Raw genomic sequence first — 24,325 nt, 5'->3', positions numbered from 1 at the left:
AATGTTAGAGGTCTCCAAAAATAATTGTAATTCTCTTTGTCAGCCCACACTCCATCTCTATCTGCATTTTGAGCGACCATGAGGTTGATCTTGGCTGCTTCAAAATCCAGCCTCATCAGCAAGGGAAGGACTAGGCTGTGGTCGTCCAGTGTACAGTATAGGTTAGTGTATTCCAAAAGATGTGCTGTACTTAAAAGGTGAGAATCTCTTTGCCTACGATTCTTCTATCCCGGACAGAAACGGTTAGCCTTGACAGCATTGTGCTTGTAAAGGGAGTGCCTGCTGCCCCCTTATTCATTCCTGTAGGTTTATGACAGTCGGGGTCCTGACACTCTTGCATTATTTTTTTTTCTTCTTCTTTAAACAAGTGCAGTCCTTTCCACTTGAACAACCACCCAACCCTACTTTTGTAATGGCTGTCGGCATATAATTGCAGGAGTTCAAATTCTAGGGATGATTTTGGACTGCCATTTTAGAGAGAGAGCACTAAACATAGAGGCAAGTAGAGCTTATTTTCAGGCTTCAGCTCGTAGTCTAATGGGTGGCATGCATTAAAAAGAAAACATTTTGCTCATTTTCTGATCAGAGGACCTAATCCAGATTGAAAATCTGCTGAATCCATTTTCTTGATTTGACAATTACATTGCAACTCGCATTCTCAATGACACCAGTAGAAAATAAGAAGTGTTAAGACTTCTTCATGCAGAGGATTTTTTTTTTTTTTTTTTTTGGAGAAAAACTGAAATGCTAAGGATGTTAAAATGCCCTGGTAATCCTCAGATTTCATGATTCCCTTAATATGTTCAAGGCCTCCAGTGTTGAGGGCAGCAAAACATCTCCACAACATTATGACTCGTTGGCAGGGTCTAACTGTGAGACGTGTTCTTTTCCTAATAAGCCTCATTTCATTGCATTGCTCAAAGCTCTCCACTCATTTCATCAGCTCACGAAACATTTTCATAGAAGGATTTTAGTTTCTGTAGGCAGAGTTAGGCAAAGATCAGTCATGCCTTTTAACAGGGGGATCCTCTTTGGTCTTCAGCCACAATGCCCTTCTCAGTTTCTTGTATGGTGTGTATTGAAAACATCAATCCAGGTCAGCCATAAGCTGTTTTTGCGCGGTGTTCACACCAATTATTGTGGGTTTCTTTGATAGATTTTCCTCTTTCCAATACGCCCCAGTGGGTTTTGAAGGGTTCCATTAGCAGCAAACTGTAGAAACACAAACACCAAGATCTCTGAAGATAGCCTTGTACTTTTTTATGTCAGATGAGGATAGTTTTGCTGGTGGTCTCAGGCAACTCTCTTTCGTTTGGCATCTACTATATAATAAAAACCCTTAAGATCTTTGTGTGTGTGTGTGTGTGTGTGTGTGTGTCCAGTGCCTCAGTGTAATACGATTGGGCAGTTTGGCTTTGGAGGAAGTGTGAGTGAAGGAGGAGTGAAGTTGTAGGAGCCACACTGAGACAGTCGCCTTCATGGACAGAAAGTATAAAACCAAATTAGAGGTGCCTCAAAAAAAACCCCAGCGCTGTGGAGCTCGAGGTGGTCCAGATACCGAGGAAGGGCACTGAAGATACGGTATGTGTACGTCAAGAGATAGCAAATATTTCTAATTTATTCAATTACCTGTGTTTGACAGGTGGCATGACTAGTTGCCTATAAGGAAAAAGTGTTACAATTCACCATTCATTGGTTAATTCATGTCGTGTGACCACGGCCAGTTTATTGCAAGTCAGTCTAATTTCACTCCAGGGTGTACTGAGGCCTTCTAATAAAACTGATTTGAATCTTTCAGAATGGAGCCAATTACAGTATTCTGTCTTGTAAACCTTTCAGTTTTTATACCGTTATTTCCTTTTTTGATTGCTGTTCTTTGGTCTGGTGCTGCTGTGTAAAGCGAGTGCATATGGACGAAGCTGTGTCCCTGCCCATTACTGTTCAGTAGATGTTTGACATGATGTATCTAAAATGCTGTGAGTCAGGAAGATGAACAATGAGAGCAGAAAACAGCCAATAATGGCAGGCCTTTGAAATGCAGGTATGGTGACACATGAGGGAAATGAGCCGAAATGGACAACATTCAGATGGAGAGTAACAGAGTTAAGGACTGATTGCATTCGACAACACATTTTCTTAAATAGTTTTGCATCCCGAAAAATTTTTGGTGCTTACATCATGTAGGATTTGTGAGAAACATGAAAGTAGCTTTTATTGAAGTACATTTAGTGTGTTTAACCTCTTAATGAAGCAGATACACTGCGTTAGATAGATAGATAGATAGATACTTTATTAATCCCAATGGGAAGTTCACATTTTTGCGCCCGAAGTTGAGTACTTGAATAGGCGAGTCTCGGCGTGTTAAAATCCATGCCCACGTTGTAAAAGTAAGTGTGTCCAGGGAACAAATCCACATAAAATAAAGTAATAGGAGTGATCAATAAATAAACATAGAAAAATAAAAGTAGAAAAGTACACATACATATACAGTCATACACGGAGCTGCTGAAAAGGCTGCCACTCTCGGCGCCGCTGGATGCATTAGTTTAAGTGAGCTAAATTGTATTGCAGCTGATTTTTGTTTGTGCTCGCCATCTGATGTTTCTCGTTTCATTTTGTCACCAGTAGTCAGCCAGCACTGAGGGATTCCACCTGAATAGTTTTTACAGCTTTTCCATCTTTGCAATGTCACTGACTGCACAAGACTAGCAGGGAAGATGTCCCAAGTGTGAATGCAGAAAATGGATCTTGAGCGATACGTTGTACTTGATGCTTTTGCCTGCTCGAATCACGTCGTTTTCCATCGGGACAGAGTTTGGTGTTCGCCAACATCCTTGAATGCCTGCCATGTGCCGAGCCCTAGTAGACGATCTTTGGCCTGCTTGTCATTGATGCCTCTCTTAATGTTGATGTCAGTTACTCATAGAAACTTCTGTCTCAAATGTTGAAATCCTTCACCTTCTGTTTTCATCGCTTTCACAAAGTTGTTCACTGGTCCAAGTTTTATATGAAGAGGAAGATGAAATATCTTTATAGGGTGAATAAGTGCCTTATGTGTCTCACTTCTCTGCCCTGCAAACAAATTTTTATGGAGCGGCAAGTTCTTTTTAATTTCTCTGTAGCTCATCTGTCCCATTGGCAAATGAAATGGCAGAACTTGCCATATCTGAGCTGCACTTCTAGCAGCAGTGCCACTTCTTTTAGATCACCTCAGATGTCCCATGTACAGTATGTATGCTTGAGAAGGAATCAGAAAAATAAGCAATTGCAGTAAAACTGTATGTGATATGAAAATGTAAAGGTGATATTTATGTTCAGCAGGCCAAAATCCACAAACGCCCAACAGTGTTCAGGAAGCAAAATGTTTGTTGGCCAGTGCTATTCATTGAATTAGTCAGGAAAAAAAAGATCCAACACATTTTTTATAATTATTATTCTCAAACCTGCACTGGAGGGAAGAAGGCAAGAATGGGAGTGATTTTTATAAACTAAATCATTCAGAAAAGAAGAACAAAAAGGTGGGAGAACAGAAGCCTGTTGAACAGCAGAGAATTTAAAAGGAGAAGAAGAAAGAAAGAAAGAAAGGGCAAAAATAATCACAGCTTGAAATGCGTAGGAAAAATGAGAAGTCTTTGAAATAAATACGTCGGCTCCTACTACCGAGTAGGGGGTGCTGCTCACCATCCATACTAAAAATACAAATATGCAATAAAAACTGACTGATGTACTGCACTTAGTTAAGGCAGCCGTGAACAGGACGGCAGAAGATCAGTTGTGAGCATGAAGAGGCGGACTGAGAAAAGGGCGATAAACTGAGAAAGCGACCAACAGAAGAGCGCCAGGCTGCTCAACGGTGCCTTGGCTTTTTATTATGTTACGGGGCTCCTTGACTCCAACACTGAGGCATCATTTATGATGCAGTAACACAAATAAACAAAATGTCGGGGCTCCCCTTCAGCAAAGTGTGTGTGGCTACATCTCCCAGTATGATCGTCATTGTCTGCTTTATTTTCCTTCGGTATTTGCTCATGGTTGGGAGGCAGAGTTTGGCCTGAGGCACAGGCCAAGTAGGTACCAGCATGGGGGTCTCCAAAATGTTCTTTCACACGCGATTGTGAGGGCACCAACCTCCAAGGGGGACCTCCTCTCCCCACTCATTGACTTCACATGCAATGCGACGTCGTCTGTGACGATTGATTCCGCGCGATTCTCAGGGTCTCTGATTTCAGATTCATTTGCCATTGCGAGTGCGCTGATCTCCGTCCCTCCTCCTCCATCGCTTTAAGTTGCAGAACTAAACTGGGGGACTCTCTTTTGGATTACCCGTAACTGACTCTGCCTCCGACTATATAAGCCGGCCGGCCCTGTTAGAAAGAATATAAAAAATGAAAGAACAACATGGAGGCAAAATGCTAGGGAAACTGTGGGCACTTTGGTTGGATCTGCACAAAATGTGACGAAAATGGAGCCAATTTGCCAAGACTGGAAAGGAATAAAGAAGTGATTACACATGAATTGTAACGTAATATTTTTATTTGTGTACATTTTCACTATTGAAGCTGTACTGATAAAACCAAAACTCAGATTGCTTAGTTTAATGTCACAGAGCAAGTAACAGATTCATAATGTGTTTTTATACAGTTAAAAAGCTTTATACACGTAATAGGTATTCAGATTTGTTTTAAACTGATAAACGGCTTACATTATTATTAAAGCTCTAAAATAAAAATATCTTGGTTATTACCTTATTATTTTAATATGTACAAGAGATTAACAAATACAGCCAGTGCCACCGAGAAAGACGAGTTGAGGCGAGTACTGCAGTGTCTGCTCAGAGATGAAGAGCGCCGTGGGCTCAAGTACAGTAGGAGTGCAAACTGCGATATTTTATACTTGCAACAGATTCTGGTAACACTTGAGGAATCCATAATAAGCTGTTATTAACAGTCCATGTTATAAAACATATCATAAGCTTTTTTTGCATGATGTAAAACAACAAATAGAACAACTACACCATCTGTAAAGTTAGTTTTTAAAGATAATTTATAACTGTAATAGAGCATTGTACGAATGTGAATCTGTGTAAAATTAAAAACGTAAAGCATGTGCCTCTTGTGAAAATTAAAATGTATAAATATTATATAAATAGCTGCATAAAACATAAAAAGTACTTGCTGGTACTGCAACAGCAAAAAACAAAACCTTTCTTTACGGCTCCTTTGACAAGTACGATCATTTGCTGTCAGCACCAGGTTGTGTCGATGCTAAAGAAGCATTTTGAAATGATATTTAAGACTTTTATATTAAAACCTGAACCCCCAGGAAAAACGATACATATAGATGAACTGGGTCCTTTTTTTTTTGTTGTTGTTGCATTAAAAATATATATGTATATGTTTCACATTTATATGGGTGGGCAAAAAAGAGCAGAATTGTAATCTGGCGGCGGTGAATAAAGTTCGGTTGCACTGCTGGCTTGTTGCTCTTCGTTTCTGTGGGCGCAGCTCGGCTTCTTTGGGCAGCAGTTTGTGGATTCCTTCAACTGCAGAGCTCCTCTTAACCTGCAAAACAACAGGACGACTGATTCACATCAAGCGCTTTATCATCGCCTCCTCATAGAGTTTACCAATTCACCTCCGCTTTGTACATTCAGCTGCCGAAGTCTGTGATCTCCACGGCCTGCCAGCTCACATCATCACCTAACTGCTTCGATTCCTGCCTCCCGTGTGGCCTCAGTATTGACAACGCAGGCACTGAAAATGGGAGGGCCGGGGAGAGAGGGAGTGTGGGAGGGAGGGAGGGAGAGAGGGAGTGTGGGAGGGAGAGAGGGAGTGTGGCCGGTGCTGTGCTGACATCTCATCTGCGACCGTTACTGCCTTGTGCCCTAAGGTGCTGGCATAGGGCCGGTCTGCTGTGACTTACTGTACAGGGTGGTCCAGATCTAATTATACAATTATTGCGTTGCATTAAACGTTGCGTAGTTAGATTTGGACCACCCTATATAACTGTAAATAAAGCACAGCTACTAGTAGGTTAGTATTTTGTGCATTGCCTCCCAGACCTGAGCAGATGACGGAAAATGAAACCTTTTGTGCACTGCAAGTCATTTGTTTTTCAAATTTATCGTCTAAACCGTCTGTTCCACATACTCAAGAACAGGAAGGATCTGCGACGTTGACCTTGTACTTAAAAGACACTCGAAGTTGTGCTGCCGAATTCGAAGACTCAAACAACACCCCTGCATTTACAAACAGATTCTGCTCACACAGGTCAGGGTTAATGGAGAAAGTGGGATATAAAGCCTTTGTGACCGGAGGTGTTTACTCTGCCAATGTCCACTTCCTAAAGCTTCCTATGAATGCGGAGCAAATGAGAAAACCGCATGTCAACAACCGCTTGTTGTATTTATTTATGTATGTATGTATTTATTTATTTAATTTCTCAGTTTTTAATAGGACTTACCCAAAAGAATGGGAGGATTGCTTAGGCTTGCTGTTGTTCCATAAGAGGCATTTTAACTCTTCAGAGGCAAGAACCATTCCACTGTCTGTCTGGTAATCCTGCTTTGGAAGAAAAATGGCTTTCAGAGCAAAGTCTGCATTGACTGACTGACTAACTGGCCGTGTATTTAAAGCTCAATGTGCACACTCCTACAATGTTTTATTCATGTTTATATTTTCACAGATTTTATAAATGTCACACTCATATACAGCAGTCTATGTAGTTCTTTATGACATCACAAAAACTCCACTTGTTAAATCTTTGCTAAAAGCACCAAATGCCATTTGTCTGTCTTGTTTTAGGCAGGATAGTCAAATAACATTTCTATTATGTGGTCCATCCCATCCCATCCATGTGCCGTTTGCGTGGTGTTGTTTTGGTGATACGATCTCCACCATACCCAAGTCTTAGACTGTATCACATTACCCTACAAACACTCACATCTGTATATTTTCTGTCTTGCAGAATGAACTCTTCAAAGGTTTTCACACTCTGAGATCTTCTTGTGTTTATGTACCTAAAATGAAGAAAAAATGAGTTTATATGTACAGTATACTGTACAGCAAGTAAAAGAATAAATCAATCTCACCAATGTTCATAACCTCTAAAAGTTACTGCGTACAACTAGAAATGCGCGCATGATCTCCGATTGTTATCCCAAGTTGTCCTTAAGAAGATAAAAAAAACATCTTTGAAATTGCTTATCAAATTTGTTTAATGTTGTGAATATTCAATTCTATTTAATGTCCAGATTGAACAGGATCCATCCAGTCTTATTTAGAAACTCAAACGACTTCAGCTCTCTCTGGATCAGTTCGCAGCCGAGTGTGAAGCGGCTGGGATGGGAATCAGCACCTCCAAATCCGAGACCATGGTCCTCAGCCGGAAAAGGGTGGAGTGCCCTCTCAGGGTTGGGAGCGAGATCCTGCCCCAAGTGGAGGAGTTCAAGTATCTCGGGGTCTTGTTCACGAGTGAGGGAAGAATGGAGCGTGAGATCAACAAGCGGATTGGTGCGGCATCCACAGTAATGCGGGCGCTGCATCGGTCTGTCGTGGTGAACAAGGAGCTGAGCCGCAAGGCGAAGCGCTCAATTTACCAGTCGATCTATGTTCCTACCCTCACCTATGGTCATGAGCTATGGGTAGTGACCGAAACAACGAGATCACGAATACAAGCGGCTGAAATGAGTTTCCTCCGCAGGGTGTCTGGGCTTTCCCTTAAAGATAGGGTGAGAAGCTCAGTCATCCGGGAGGGGCTCAGAGTAGAGCCGCTGCTCCTCCGCATCGAGAGGAGTCAGATGAGGTGGCTTGGGCATCTGATCAGGATGCCTCCTGGACGCCTCCCTGGTGAGGTGTTCCGGGCACGTCCAACCGGGAGGAGGCCCCGGGGAAGACCCAGGACACGCTGGAGGGACTATGTCTCTCGACTGGCCTGGGAACGCCTCGGGATTCTCCCGGAAGAGCTAGAAGAAGTGGCCGGGGAGAGGGAAGTCTGGGCATCTCTGCTCAAGCTGCTGCCCCCGCGACCCGACCTCGGATAAGCGGGAGACAATGGATGGATGGATGGATGGATGGATACGACTACTGCTGCACAGCCTAGGAGCACAAAGCAGATGTACATTTTGCTGGGATGATCCACTGTGAGTCATGAAGACGGTGAAATGCGTTGCTCAGTTTACACCACTGGTGACTTACATGGCAGTGGCAGGTCCACCAGGGTTTGTAATAGGAGGACTTATTGAAGGACTCTTTACCTTTTCATTCACCTTCTCATTCCTTGATTAATATCACAGGGTTTGGTGGGGATGTGGGGGTATCCTCTGCGAACAACAAAGGTTGAGAAGGGGAGCCATTGATTTAAAAGAAAAGCTGCAGAGATCGCAAAGAACTCGCTATCTGAGCACCTTCAGGAGTGATTCCAAATGGAAGCACAGCCGGCTTTAGACCTGCGGTTCTCAAACTGCTGACACAACAACACCCCTAGTTGGTACTGCATTACTTGAAGCACACTTTTAAAAATAATGGCTCTGTAGGGGCACTTTACTGGGTTGTGTGGATCCTTGAAGAACCTTCATTTGACAAAGAACATTTTCACTCTATTAGAAGTTTTTTAGATTTAAATTTTTTTTGGGCTTTGAACAAATTGCTGATACTGTATGTGGGCAAAACAGAAATCTTTACGTAATGTACAGTAGGCTACCTAGCAGGAGACAGCAGATCAAGAAAACCTGAACGTCACCTGCATTATTGTAGGCAGCAAAGTCCTTTTAAAATCAGGAAGACATTGTTATTTCACACGTCTTGTTGTCTTCTGTTTAATAATTCTTTCTTTGCATTTATATAGCGCTTTTCTCACTACTCAAAGCGCTCAGCAATTGCAGGTTAAGGGCCTCGCTCAAGGGCCCAACACAGCAGAGTTCCTATTGGCATTTACGGGATCTCGAGCCTCAGAGCCACCACTCTCATCATTATCATTGGTACCAGTTAGAGATAAAACATTCTTTCTGGAACAATCATGTGGATGGTTCTTTTGCAATCCAAAAACTGTTCCCTTTTGGTATTGTTCCGAAGACCCACTTTGGCCCCTTTATTTTTAAGGGCATATGATATCTGTGCACCCTAAACACCACCCTGCTGCTCCAAGTGGTATCAGAATGGAAGAAACACACACAGACTGGGAGTTACTCCGTCATGGTGGCTGATGAGGCCCTCCTCTACATGTCACAGTTAACGAAGCTCATCTGACAGCCAGTGGAAACTGAAATGAAGTGAGCTGCGGACAGAATCTTTAACCAAGTGCAACAGAGAAGTAACAGATAATAAACACACTGCTTAAATCTAGGACGTTTATTCACACAAATGTAACGCATATGGTTAAACTAACAAAGTGTCGATTCCTAATAACACAAGGCTATTGGAGCTAGTACTTAACAATCAAAGAAACAACAAAGAATACCAAACTAGTTTTGTCAATCACATCAAATATTTCCATACTGCAACACATTTTGCATGAGAAGTACACAGATGTCTTCATTTTTAAAAGTCACCAGGGGGCTTTGCCCCCTGCTCGCCAACCCCCCCGCCAAACAATATCTACATACTTCTGTCATATCACCTATGTCCATATATTCAATCTCTTTTTGCTTTTACCTTTTCATCAATATTGCATTGAATTTTAATAATAATAATAATAATAATACCATCCATCCATTATCCAACCCACTATATCCTAACTACAGGGTCACAGGGGTCTGCTGGAGCCAATCCCAGCCAACACAGGGTGCAAGGCAGGAAACAAACCCCGGGCTGGGTGCCAGCCCACCACAGGGCACACACACACACTTGGGACAATTTAGAATCGCCAGTCCACCTAACCTGCATGTCTTTAGACTGTGGGAGGAAACCCACGCAGACACAGGGAGAACATGCAAACTCCACGCAGGGAGGACCCGGGAAGTGAACCCAGGTCTCTTAACTGCGAGGCAGCAGCGCTACCACTGCGCCACCATAATAATAATACATTTTATTTATTTGTAGGCGCCTTTCTAAGCACTCAAGGACACCGAACAATAGACAAAACACAGATTATCAAAAAAAAAGTAAAATACAAAAGTTAAAATCAGACAGAGCAATTGTGATCAAAGAGAAAAAGCAGTCTTAAACAAATGAGTTTTAAGTTTAGATTTGAAAAGTGAAAATGATTCAATATTTCTAAGCTCAGATGGTAGTGAGTTCCAAAGCTGGGGAGCAGAACAACTGAATAGTGGTAAGACGGATGAAGGGGACAGTCAAGTGGATGGAGGAAGAGGATCTAAGGGTACAGGAGGGAATGACAACATGGAGGAGGTCAGACAGATATGGAGGGGTGAGGTTGTGGAGAGCCTTAAAAGTTAGTAGGAGAATTTTGAATTGAATGAGGAACTTTACTGGAAGCCAGTGAAGCTCGTGCAGGACGGGAGTGATATGGTGAACAGAGGGGGTTCTAGTAATGATGCGGGCAGCTGAATTCTGGACCAGTTGAAGCTTATAAAGAGATCCGCGAGAAAGACCAAAGAAAAGGGAATTGCAATAATTTAGAATTTTTGATTCCGTGTTTGGAATTACATCGTGACAACGCAACGTATAACTGCCCGTGAGTGAATATCGTTTCTTTCTCCCTACAAGAAATGTGTCTGACAGTAGCATTCACACAAATCTGACATGACTGAACCGTGTGTGTGGTTATGTGGGCACGACTTTTTCCAATCTCTTTGCATAAGCTCTTGTCTCGCGGGGCTTGAAATTTTCTCTTGCGGGATTTCACTTTCACTAAACAACAAATCTTTTAATTCTTGCAGATACGCCTCTTCATTGGGAAGAAACACTACTTTTCCCTGATGGCAACATGAATTAGATGATCTACAAGTCTCCGACTTAAAGTTTAAATCCAAACAATATATACAATCTCTTTTTGCTGTTCCATTATTTCAGAATAATAATTTCCGTTTTTTGCGCTAATGTGACTTTCAAATTTTCGTACTTCCCTGATCTCTAATCTGCTCTGCATGTGTATCGCGCCAACGTTTTTGAATTCTTTACGACGTTCTACTTTGTCATCTACTCTTTGTCTTTTATTTCCGGGCCCGGACATACTTAAATCTCTTGGCACAAAGACTCATTTCGCAGGATGTGAAAGTGTCTCTCTGAGAAAATCACGTCCTGTCTCCTTTCAAGATTTTTTTTTATAATAGAGAGATTTCAAAGGTATTGATTATGTTAGCTAATTTAGGCTGCTCCATTTAACATATCTCATAATTTGGGCACTTTAGAATACAGTATACAAATCACCAATTGTTGATATTTTTTGTAAGCATACTGTAAAATCAAATCTTGGCTTCAGTAAGACCGTTCTCTTTTGTAATATCATCATTAACATGAAAAATGTAATGCACTTACAATGCTGTATTTGTTATCACTAGTATAATTTACAACCCGATCATTTACAAAATAAGTTATCCTGCTTACAGTGAATGTTGAAAATATGTCTTAAAAACACATTAGAGGAGCAGAATATTTCTACTGTTTCACAATAATGTCTAGAAAAGTGCATATTCAAATTTCCATCTGTAATAAAATGCATTACACTTTTCTTGCTTAACTAGATGTCTTATTTGCACCCCTCAAAGCTGTTCAAGTGGCTTCTCCTGCATGCATTTTTAATTGTGCGTAACACTTCTTTCTGGTTTGGCAAATTCTTAGCTACATAACCTAAGACTTTGGTTTTGATTTGTGTGTTGGGCTTCATTACATGATAATGTGACTCCAGGCTTTGACCGCTGCTTGTTCATCTCCGGGTCCTTTGACTTCTGTGCTCTGCCGGCTTCCATCTCTAGCTGAACACGTGCTGCCTTTACGTAGTCACAGCCCCACCACTCGGACTACAACTGACACTTCTGTACCTACTTCAGGTCGAAGCCAGCTCAAGTTTATTATGTCTCTCCCTTCTCCTCCTGCTCCTACACATGATTTTCCAGAATGTCCTTTCAATCCTTCCTTCCACTCAATTACACTGTATTGCTGTTTACACTGTACTCAATTACACGTCCTCTGACTCTGCCATGATCACAAAGTCATCTGCATATCTGTCACCAGGATTCACTACACCAGTGCCTTAACTAAGCATATTAAACATTTCTGTCTCCATAAGCATTTCTCACTGTTGTTGTTCATCCCTCATACATCATGGACTGGCCACCAGGACTCTGTCTTTCTGTGGGCCATGCTTTTGTGCCACAGACAGTGATACCGAGCAAGTAAGATAGGAGAGATGAAGACGTGTGACAGTGGCACACACATCACCCTCTTCACCCGTCCAATCACATGATCCTAGTAACTTGAGGGCCCTTGTGCACTGTCCTAAACTAACCTCCTCACTGAAACAAAGAAGAAGGAAGCACTAGACACAATGGAGAGAAGAGTCTTCAAAAATGGGGATCTAATCGGGACAATAACGTGTACAAAAATTCAAAATTTACTAGACTGCAGCTGGGTCAGAGTGTAAATGTGGTCAGCTCAACAGGAGTTAACATTGTCTAGCAAGCTGCAAACAGAAATGTACATTAGGACTGAAAGCTAACATTTTACATGTACTAGACCTTCAGAGATGTTTTTTTCTTAAGGATCAGCCTTAATCTGCAGAGCAGCAAAACACAGTTGATGGGATAGTATGGCTGCAAAAATATCAGAGTGAGGGGACAGTACAGCATGTGCTTTTATGGCAGTGAGCAGCCAATACCTAATTATTTACAGGTCAGTTGTTAATGTTATTTGTACATGCACTGAATGAGGTGCAAGGGTGGCTGCGGTCCAGTTGATTGTGGTGAGCCAGTGTTGCAGGAAGGCAGCACAGCTGAAACCTGAGTGAGAGCCTGCCATTATGTAATCTGAGACTTTCAGAGTTTCAGTTCAGAAGGCAGAAGTCTGCTTCCTCACTAATGTTGAAAAAGTTCTTGTTAACCACAAATGGACAAGCTGCAGCTTACTGACTTCTTGGCGCAAACCCAGGGCCTTCCTTTCCAAGTGTGGATGTGAACAAATTTTTGAGTTTTGTCCATCCCACTTTCTACTAGTTTTAACCAGCTTTCTGGAACTTTCCTGTTCCGTAGACACCAAAACATTGCATCCCTTGGGACTCTTTTATATGTATTTTCCAGATCTATAAATGTCCAATATAGCTTTACAGTCCCTTTAACCTTTTCTCCTGCAGTAGCAGCATAGAAAACATCACTCTGGCTGTTCCTGCCATCCTCAGCTACAATGTCTATCATCTGTCCTCACAGGTTCTCTTAATGCACGATCTGTTACTCCTTGTCATTCTGTCTTCAGCTTAAGCCCCCAGTATTGTTCATCTCTGTTTTTTGTTTTTAAACAAAGTGACCGGTGAACTTTTTCTCCTCCTCCTCTCTTACTACTTTCAGCATTTCCATCTGCACTCATGAGGGTCCAAACGCTTTACTTGCCTTAATCTCTTCTTAATTTGTTTCCATCAGTAGTCCATCTACCATTTCAGTTTGCCTGCTCAAAAACATTTTTTTCCAATTTTATTTGAAATAATGTTTCAAGTTGTCCCAATCAAATGGTAAAGTTACAAATATACAGTATTCCATATAAATATTTTTCACTGGAGACTGCACTATAATACTTTTCTGAATTCTTGATGACATCTCTCTCTCTCTCTCTCTCTCTGTATATATATATATATATATATATAGTGGCGGGCGGCTGGGGGCTGTGCCCAGCCGAGACGCCTGGAAGGACCGGGAGAGGGCCTATGCCTCCCCCGGTCCACGAGGGGGCAGCCACCCTGGTTTGTATGGGGGCCACGGGAATTGAGCATGGAAGCTCAACCCTATAGGGGCCCATAGCCACCACCAGGGGGCACCCGGACGATTGTGGAGCCCTGGACGTCAGCACTTCCACCACACCCGGAGGTGTTGGCGGAAGGAATACCAGGGACACCCAGAGCATGTCCAGGTGGGGATAAAAGAGGCCGCCTTCCTCCAGTCATGAGCCGGAGACGGGAGGAGGAAGATGGAGCTTGTGGGGAGAGGAGTAGAGGCAGCAGAAGGATTCAAGGACAGAGAGAGAAAGAAGGGACTGAGTTTGGCTAATAGAGCATTGTGTGGTGCTGTATAGAGAGAGAACAGCAATAAACGTGTGTTTTGGACATTTGGTGTCTGTCCGTTTGTGCCCGGGGGCTGTCTTTCCAAAATATATATATGTATAATATTCAAAATCTGTCTGTCTGTATGTCTGTCCGCTTTTCACAAGAAAACTACTTTACGGATTTAGATCGGACTCCTTTCTATAATTTGCTTGAACATTCTGGTTGATTTTGCGACTTCTCTCATTGCACTAAGTATCATAGTTCGCTTGCGGTACCAATTTATTTGTGTGAATCTGAGAGAGACGCAGCGGGCCGAGGGGAGGGTGGTGGGCCCTCCTCACTTACTCACGTGCCAGCCTCGGGGCGTATCCTACATCCGCTTAGCTAGCAAATGAGAGAACTACTTAAAGGATTTAGATCTGGCTTTTTTCTAGAATTTGCTTGAACATTCCGGTTGATTTTGTGACTTCTCTCATCGTTCAAAGTATCATACTTTACTTGTAGGAATGATTTATTCTCACTAATCAGAGACAAGGGCTGTGGGCTGAGGGGAGGGAGAAGCGTGACATCAGGAGTGGGGAGCCGGGTGGGCCCTCCTCACTGTCCTGTTTCACTTCTATGTAGGCGGAGCTACGGGGGACAGCTAGTTCCTGGTAAAGTTATGACATTTATCTTTACTAAATTGTATAGAAATGCAAAATGTTTTATGAACCAAAGAATTTTAATGAAAAAGCAGGGGATGAAAGAAAAATGATCTCAACAATACTAGTACCTTCTCTCATCATCATAAGTCTTATTCTTCAAAAGTTGGATGTAATGTTAGCAGACCCTCCCATTTGCAATCACCAGACGTTTCTGTACATTTAGTAGAAATGATGAATATTGATGCATCTTACCCGAAGCTTTGTGATGTTTCACAGCTGGATATTGCATCCATGGTCTCTTCTGTTAATGAGCGTTCTGATGAGAAAGAGTTTGTACACCCAGTAGTATGCATCGGCTTCAAAATGGTGTTCAAGGGGATGTAGTCTTTTCCATCCTGAAACATATATTAACACTTAAGTTTAAACAAATTCAAAAATTTAAAGACATTTCAAGTTTTACACTCCCAAAACTGTCACTGTAGTTTTAAACCCCAGAGCAAAGAGTTCCTACTTAGTGGTTTTCATGCCAGGTTAGAGTCCTAAATCCAAGGCTCACAGCTGGTGAGGAGGACATGCCAGTAATTCCAACAAGGTCAGACTGAATACAGAAATTACTGAGACACTATTCTAGTTTCAAAAGGAACACACATTTTATTATATTTAAAGGTTTAATAAACATTAATGAAAAATGACTTTAAAAGTTCTGAGGGTGGGGAGAGTAGTGCACCATCTTTACTGCAGTTTTATTTCAATGAAGAGTAAATCATTTTTTTTTCGCATTATTCTCTCCTAAGTCACTTGGTGTTTCTTGATGTCATTACTATACACCGGCGTTTCTTAAACTTTTTTTTTTTTTTGCAGTCCAATCTTGGCCTTCTTTGTATCTTCAAGACTTAATCACAACTGCCAGTCATATCGGGTTGGACCCCCTTTGCAAACCTCTGCCGATAGTCACAGCAGAGCAATGTCATTTGCTTAAACTGTCCGCGACGACCCATTCGAAGACACTTTGCAAACTGTGCGTGACCCTTTCTCAGTGGCGAGTCATGACCCTGCGCGACTCAAAAGAAATTAAGGAAGACAAAATTATTTTGGATTAGATACTGTATTTATAGATTTAGATTTATAGAAAACCACAATTAGAAAGTATTTTATATCTAAGAGAGGTTTAATAGAAAATATTTTGTCAATATTTTGTATTGAGAAGACTCTTTGCCTTGTGTGTAGTTGTGCATTATGTGTAAGAGAAAGAAAAAAATAGCAATGTACAATTTTAATTTGTTTTTGGCAGCCTGTGGCAAACCTTTCCCAATAAACATATGCTCTTTTAACAAAGCCTTCTTCAGAAACACCGAATTCAATTTTAACAAAAAAAAAAAAGAACTTTATAGTTTATATGGCTCCACCTGCATCACTTTTGCTAACCACCTAGTTTGGGTTCTCCAAACTAACATTTGAATTTAGTTGAGCTTATCAGATCTGCACCTCATCTAGTTCTCATATTCCATCATCAACTTCATAAGTGGGCTATCACTAAACATTTGAAGAACCATAAGTGGAAGTTACTGTAAACAAAAGGATTAAAGTAGTGTATAAGGCAAAATATATTGTATACTGTATACTGCGTTTAGTTATTTAGAGTGCACAGTACAGCGTACCTTGCAATGATGAAATACATGCAGTTCAGAAATAGTATAAGTAAACTAAACACATATGGAAGTTTTTTTTCCCTTATTTTCTGCAGGTTTCTTAGTTGAAAACGCATAACTAAATATAAGCAAGTATAAAGGAAAAACAGACAGCTATATTTTAAATAAGGCTTTCAAAATATCCACCTAATTTCAATATCAAGCACAGTAACAAGACAGCTTTTGAAGATTTGTTTCTGATTTATTCCTTTGCTAAGGTGTCTCTCTCAGGCTACAAGATGACCCATGGGTGTTTATGTGTGACTGCAAAACAATTCTGATTTTTCCATACCTGCTGAACATTTGCTTGAAGTAAGTCCCCTAACTGTTTCACTAGTTCAGAGAAGGTTGGACGCTCTTTCGGGTCATTTTCCCAGCATGCCAGCATAGTTCTATAACTGCGGAAATGGAATGAGAAAAACATGGTTTGATTTTATGCATTTTTTTCCCTGACCACTGTGACGCCGTTACTATTGATTGATGTTAATATTGATCATTGACATAAAGAAGACAATACGGCCTGCAATGTACAAACTTCCCAAACCTCCAAATAGAAAATTTAGATCAAAAAGACTACCTCAGAAAATGAAAACAGCGTTATTAGTACTTGTTGATTTTTGTTTGTTGAAAATTTTGTTAATGTTAACTTTTTTCTCCACCAGACTGTAATTATAGGTTACAATTTAACACATAATATATTGTAATGCTTATTTTGTTTATTTTATATGCAAAATCATCCAACATCTATATTTGAAAAAGAAAGCATTTGATCCATCTATGAATTATCTAAAGCGGATCTTTGCTATTATAGGCTCTTGTGAGCAGTAGCCTTGGGCACAAAGCAGGAAGCAACACTGAATTACTTCAGAATCACAGGAAAAAGATTATCATATCCTTATGAGCAAAATAGCACTAAATGAAGAAAAACAGATTTTTAAAAATAAAGATTTCACTTATTCAGTTGTTATGTGAAGGCTTTATTTGGTGATTTATCTGCCATACTTCATCCATTTTTGGTACTCACTTATCCATTTTAGGCTCAATAAGAAGCAAAGGAATTAAAAGAGGAACCCATACTGGACCAGAACACTGTCTGTATTAGGACACAAAGATGAACACACAAAGGGCAACAATCAACCTAAAGGTATGTGTCTGGGCTGTGGAAGGAACCCCCCTGAAGAAGGCACCACCTTTTAATACTGATAATGAACTACAGGAACAAAGATTAAAAATGACAGTGAAAAAAAAAGAACTCAATATGTGATGTACTGTATATGAAAGCTCATTTGCAATTCAGGGTGAAAGGAAGATGGTGCCTATCACTGCAGCACCTGGTATAAGGCAGGAAAAAACCCTGGATGGCACAGTAGATTATTACATGATGCACAGAAATAAAGCTGTTCACATGCACACATCTGCCTCAGTTCGAAATCTCCACTTGACCTGAAATCTTGTGCATGGACTGTGGGACTGAAACCAGAGAAAGGCAATGCAACTACCAGACCAATAACACTGTCTGCACCCAAACAAATACTGCTGTCCTTTATTGATTTTGGAGTGCTGAAAGTCCTAACACTTCATTTAGAGTCCAAAATCCGAGGCAGCAGTGGGATGGCTACACTTATAAATCTTCAATCATATTACACTGGCTGTTCAATAGTTAGGGACTTTATTGGTCCTTACTGAGAACTTTCCAAAAACAAGGAGAGAGGACATATAGCGTCCATATGGCAGTGCCCAGCTGGATCTGAACCCAGGCCTCTGGAGCTGTGAGAAAGCAGCAAAAGCCACCATGCCACCTTTAGTTGAAGGGCAGAAATAAATAAGAGAAAAGTAAATAGCTGCTTTTTGCTTTTAGCATACAACTGCATGCCATTAAGATCAACTAAAAATAAATGTTTGCTCTTAAAAGAAACAGTAAAGTTAAGCCAGCTGTAATAGTGCAAATGTCAGAAACTCCATACTACTGCAGTGTCTCTACCAGAAGTAATAAATATTGTTCTTGGTCATCCGGACCTGGCAGTAAACCGCTGTATTTGTTCAATGGCAGACGTGCCGAGTACAGAAGCCTGGTCAGTTAATGAAAGGGCCAGGTCATCTTCTCCTGTATAACTGATGTGTGTTCAGTAAATAATGAAGGTAAACTCAGACGCTACAGCAATGGTGGACACTATAAACACTTTCAGGTGATCTCACTTTCACTCTGGAAAAAAGTCTGGTGAACCTACCAGTTTAGCGACCAATTCTCCATCCATCCATCCATCCATTTTCCAACCCACTGAATCCGAACACAGGGTCACGGGGGTCTGCTGGAGCCAATCCCAGCCAACACTGGGCGCAAGGCAGGGAACCAATCCCGGGCAGGGTGCCAACCCACTGCAGGACACACACACAAACACCCGCACACCAAGCACACACTAGGGCCAATTTAGCATCGCCAATCGACCTAACCAGCATGTCTTAGGACTGTGGGAGGAAACCGGAGTACCCAGAGGAAACCCACGCAGACACGGGGAGAACATGCAAACTCCACGCAGGGAGGACCCGGGAAGCGAACCCAGGTCCCTAACTGCGAGGCAGCAGCGCTACCACTGCACCACCGTGCCGCCCCCAATTCTCCTTATTCACAATTTTACAAGGTTTATTTTTCATAGGCATAAAATGTTCTAATATTCTGCCAATATGACCAGAAACATTCTGACATGTCTTAAACAACTATTATCATACACTGATAATTTCTGTATTATCTATATCTATTATTTATTTATTATACTACATATCTATTGACTATATTATTAGTATCTACAGTAGATTGCAAATACCATACATTGCATCAATGTTCATATTGCTAACTACACGTCAATATTGCTGCTACTTCTTTGTCTTGTCTTTGCACAATGTCTTGCCTTGTTTGTGTTTTAACTTTAATTCTATTTTTAATTTATTATTTGCACTTCATGTTGTTACACTGTGGACCCTGAGCTTCACAATTTCGTCTGTCTGTATACTTGTATATGGTTGAGATGACAATAAAGTTCACTTTGACTTTGACTTGGGGAATGAAAACTTCACTTAACATAATTCATTTCACATTAAGTTAACTCCGCTTTTTCAGCCCGTCCTGGTAAACTAAAATATATTCCAGCTAATAATATGCAAATTCTTTTGGCAACAGAGATATAGGATGTTGGTGTTAATATACTATGTGAAAACAGTTATTTTAAAGCTCTGAAAAAACAAATATTTTCACAACTTTATCAGCCTTCATTCAGCAACATGGTCACCCAGCAACTGTTGTGCTTAAATAAATCTTTCTAAATTTAATGATTTCAGTTTGTCATGATATGCCACAGCAATGCCTCACTGCTATTAGCACATTTCAACAGAGGAAACAAAAAGAAAATACACACAAATAGGCGGCTTTTAAAACAGCTATTTCTGGCATTTCAGCAAAACAAACATTCGCCTCTGTGCAGACTGAGATTGTGAAACTGTTACCTGGTTCTCTTTTTTAAAAAATGTCACTTTGATTAGATGCATTTTTCTCTTTTAAATTGTCCTACAAATCCAAAGGACAGAAATATTAAAAAATACTAAACTAAAAGTTTAATTCAAAAGAGCTTGATTTTAATATGAAATCAGCAGAATTGAAGATTTCACCAAAAAAAATAGATTTGCAAAAAAATCAGCATAGATGGGGTGACCTGTGGAGTTTGCCGGTTCTCCCCCTTTCTGTGTTTTCTTCTCTGAGTTCTTTGGCATCTCCCTGCATCATAAAGGCATGCAGGTTTATTTGTGTAAGGTATCTAAATTATTGCAGTAATTTATAGTAATTAATACAGTAAAATGCTATATATATAATACATAAATGGATATGCTGGGCTTTATCTGTAAAGAGTTGTTATACATTAGTGGATGGTACTCCATCTTCTGCCTTAATATAAACACAATCGGCTTCTTGGAAGAGCATATGTTAGTAAACAGCTAACTTTTAAAGGATTATGTCATGTTAATGTGTGGTGGTTTTCCAATGTACACAAAAGTGAACTAAAACGCTATACTCATATTGTATTCTCAAATGACATTTTTAGACATAATGTAGACCACACAGATTAGTTTCTCTGTCAAAAACATCAGTTCTGCTTTGTGCTTTATTCTGAGGTGCAGTGTGTGGATCTGTGTATACAGCTCCATTAAAATTTGTCACGCGTGCACCCTTAAGAAGGTCCTCGTGTTAGTGAAGATGCGGTTTAGGTCTGACAAAGCATGTTGACACTCACACACAGTGTTTGAGTTAATAGTAACAAGCAGTGTTACAACTTCCAGTTGGGAGCCTAGAGAACATATCAATGAACTGGTTATTTCTTATGAGATTCCTTCCTGTGACCTCGTAAAACAAGAGCCTCTGACTTTGAAAGTCTAATTTCCATTTCTTAAGGCTGAATAATTAAAAATGTGTGTCAGAAGCATTGTTTGGACATTTACACCATCATATGTGATCAACAAGCTTTTGAATATTTTAGGTCATCGGCTCAGCGGCAGTAAGCCCTGGCAGTTCCAAAGTTACCTGCCACATCTGTGAATATTTTAGTTTCCATGTTGTGCATTTCATGAAATGTCTCTGCACTGCATCGGCATTTATTAGATGTTGCAGGCTGAGTCATGTAGTAAAGTCTAATGTGTGCTTTCACATCTTTTTAATCCTAAAATTTATTTTGCTTGAAAACAGAATTGTTTTTATATGTATTTTCTTGATGCTGTCTACATAGAGCGTGGCACACTCTCTGATCTGGTTGTGATGCTGCCCCCTTCCCGCAGTCATCACTAGTTTGTGGAATATCCTCCGCATTTAATCCACTGAAAAAGTTCTTCCAGTATTTGAAAAGTTATTTTCCATTTATTTTTGTCAAACTGCTTTGTGTAATTGATTCATTTCACTTATAGCTGGTTTTGTGAACCATTCACTGTGCTCTGCTCCTCTTTTTTCATATATACGGTAACAAAATATGTGTAGATTTTTACTTTATATTATGGTAAACAACAAGGATGTGATTAACTTTTGGCTTTCTTTCCGTCTCTGTCCCTGTTGCTTTAAACCTAATGGTATTGTTTCTCTTGCTTGCTTTATAGACTTGCTGCACTATTTTGCTATATTTCTTACTAGCGAGTGTATGTATGCTAGTCAGTGCATTATAAGCAGCCGTCTTTAAAGCAATACCCAGGTTAAGATCTTACATGAAGAATGAAAAAATTGCCTATACCAAGGATCCAAGACATCTGGTAGTCCACCAGGCTTTGTAAATCTGTAATTTGGATGTCCAGAATTAAAAACTGGTGGCCCTGGGTGTCCAGACTCAAGCACAGTGATACAGAACCAATCAAAAGCTGCAAGGCATGTCTTTAAGAAGTGGCAGGAAAAGTGGAATACCGTCATGCAGATGCAGGGAGAATGAGTGGGCTCTACACAGACAGGTAGATGGTTTGAACCCAGGATATCAGATCTGTGAAACAGAAAGCCCTAACCACAAAGCCACCATATATCACCCCAACAACTTTAGTTGTTCCTAATGCTTGTATATCAAGAGTTCATCCTTTTTTGTCTTAACTATTTAACAATATCTGATATGTTTTATACAGATTTGTGAGACCTCATGTAGTAGGAGTTGGCACCATGGAACACTCTGTGGCCTTGTAGTTCATGAACCATCTGGATTGATGGTAACAGGGTTGAAAAACATAATATAATAATAATAATAATAATAATATAAGTGATGAAAAAATAAGTGTTCTTTATTTACAGTTGATTCCATAAAACGTAAAAAAGGTGCATAAATGAAATTCAAACAACAAAAGAAATGAACAGTCCTCCTCCCTTTCTTCTATTAACAAAATCAGATAAGTGGTAAAAAAAAATGCAACTGTACAAAAAAAAATGTAATATACAAAAACCAAAAAAAAAAAATTATCCTTCCCTTTGCTCCTTGGATACAAATAAATATTCATGGAGGAAAAATAACTCAGAACACTAAAAACCAACACAATGTCAAAGCCCCCTTTTCACTACTCAAGGGTTTTGCCTTTTTCCTCACCTGTCCCCTTCACAATATGGCTGCCAGACACTTACCCAGGTCAAGAAAGAAAAAGACGAGCTCTAGTGTCCATCCTCTGGTTTTATATGTCATCGGGGATTGTGGAGCCCAATCCCCATCGACATCTTAACATTTTTGTACTCAGGGCATGCAGGAATGCTGCCCATGCTGTGCTTCTCTGCCTCCTGGTACTGACGTGCTAAGTGCAGCATCAGCTGGCGACTATGCTGCCATGCTCTCTCTCCCTCTCATGGATGTACTCTCTCCGGGAAGTGCTTCAAGTTTTTAACATTCATCTCCTGGGACTTTACTAAACCCCTATATCCTCTTATTTAAGTTGGCTACTCACCGCACTCCTTTGCCATTTCTCTTTTCCCACAGCGGTAAGGTGTGACGGACAACCGACTTTGCTCACTGAGGTGCTTAGTTAGTCTCTCGTAGTCTCTCCTTTTCAGTCAATGTAAGCGTGTCACTTTCCTAAAAGCGCATTTGAACAGCTTTGAACTGGTACAGGCTTCTGATCCTTAGTATGTGGTACACCTCACCACAAAATTTTGCTACATGTACTTCTCTATGTCTTAAGCTAAAATTTTTCTCTTTACAGTGCATATATATATATATATATATATATATATATATATATATATATATATATATATATATATATATATATATATGCACGCATGGGTACATTTAATACTCATTCCTAAACCCATTTAATTTAGCTTATAGTCACACCAAGTCAGAGTCTATTGAAGAACCACTGCATGTCAGACATGAACCTCCCAAGGCATGAATGAGACACCCGTGCTTAGCATGATACACATGTGTACGTACATTCAGTCATTAAGAGCTGACTTAGAGTTGCCAGTTAATGTAACATTTGTACATTTCAGATGTGGGAGGAATTGTAGAAACTGTATTGCCCTTCATACGTACTACTGCTTACCGTTACGAAACAAATTCAGTAAAGCTGTTCAAAGAACTTCCTGGATTCCGTATTATTTGTTATGTTCTATAAAATACATAATTCTAAGGCAACCAAGTCACATTGAGGAAGATAAGAGTTTAGCAAGAGAGATGTGAGGTGTGAAAGGCAGCGCTTTGGTGGCACTTAGCAATGGGCAAGTTAAAGTGTTCTTTTCTTTTTTTTGTTCTGGTTTTCTCTCCCCATTTGTGTTAACTGTTAGTAAAATCAATGTGTTTGTAAACTTGTAAACTCCTTGATGCTATTTCAAGGGTTGAGGGTGGCCACAAGAGCCCCCTCCTATCACCATAGCTTTGCAGTTTTACAGCATAAATATGGAGGTTTTGTCACATTCACACCCTGGGTGCAATGCACTGAAATAAAACATTGAAGTTAACTTCTGACAGCTTCCTTTTTGTTTCTTTCTATAGGTGAATGGCATTTGAAATTCTGCTTCTACATTTCAGTAATGCAGGGTGGATGCTTACAAGTCCAGGCACCGCAAGTTGTCACCAAGCAGCCTTTGTATTGCAACTTCGTCTTCAAACTTTGCTTGGTTTTTAAAACTGTCTCGTTCATAATGTTCTTTAAAAATTCTTAGAAAACATTGTGTACTTATTATTTTAATTTCCATTCATCATTGTGTATTGTTTTCAGTTAAACTTAATTATGGGTTTGCTCTTGTTATTGAAACTCAATAAAAGAACATCTATGACACTTTGCATGACACTGAGCTCATGGTACAATATGTGTTAAATCAGAGCTTCTCAACCTTTAAGTATTTGCGACCCG

At 40.3% G+C, this 24,325-nt stretch overlaps 1 protein-coding gene across 3 annotated transcripts in view; it reads right to left on the bottom strand.

Moving 5' to 3' along the window:
- Positions 1–4,533: 4,533 nt before the first annotated feature.
- flt1 (fms related receptor tyrosine kinase 1) overlaps positions 4,534–24,325 on the bottom strand; it is a 170,924-nt gene continuing 151,132 nt past the window's right edge. For 2 of the 3 annotated variants that reach the window (XM_051926511.1, XM_051926512.1), the window contains 5 exons: positions 16,770–16,875; positions 15,042–15,184; positions 6,943–7,018; positions 6,463–6,563; positions 4,534–5,561 (listed from right to left, as the gene is read on the bottom strand). In XM_051926511.1, the coding sequence (XP_051782471.1) occupies positions 5,405–5,561; positions 6,463–6,563; positions 6,943–7,018; positions 15,042–15,184; positions 16,770–16,875 (583 nt within the window). In that variant the 3' untranslated portion in view covers positions 4,534–5,404. The remainder of the gene's footprint in view (positions 5,562–6,462; positions 6,564–6,942; positions 7,019–15,041; positions 15,185–16,769; positions 16,876–24,325) is intronic. The other variant, XM_028799484.2, reaches the window with a different exon arrangement.

This window comes from Erpetoichthys calabaricus, chromosome 4 (assembly GCF_900747795.2).
Source record: "Erpetoichthys calabaricus chromosome 4, fErpCal1.3, whole genome shotgun sequence".
Lineage (NCBI taxonomy): Eukaryota > Metazoa > Chordata > Cladistia > Polypteriformes > Polypteridae > Erpetoichthys > Erpetoichthys calabaricus.
The sequence above is the reverse complement of the archived record's forward strand: the minus strand, read 5'-3'. Positions and strand labels throughout refer to the sequence as shown.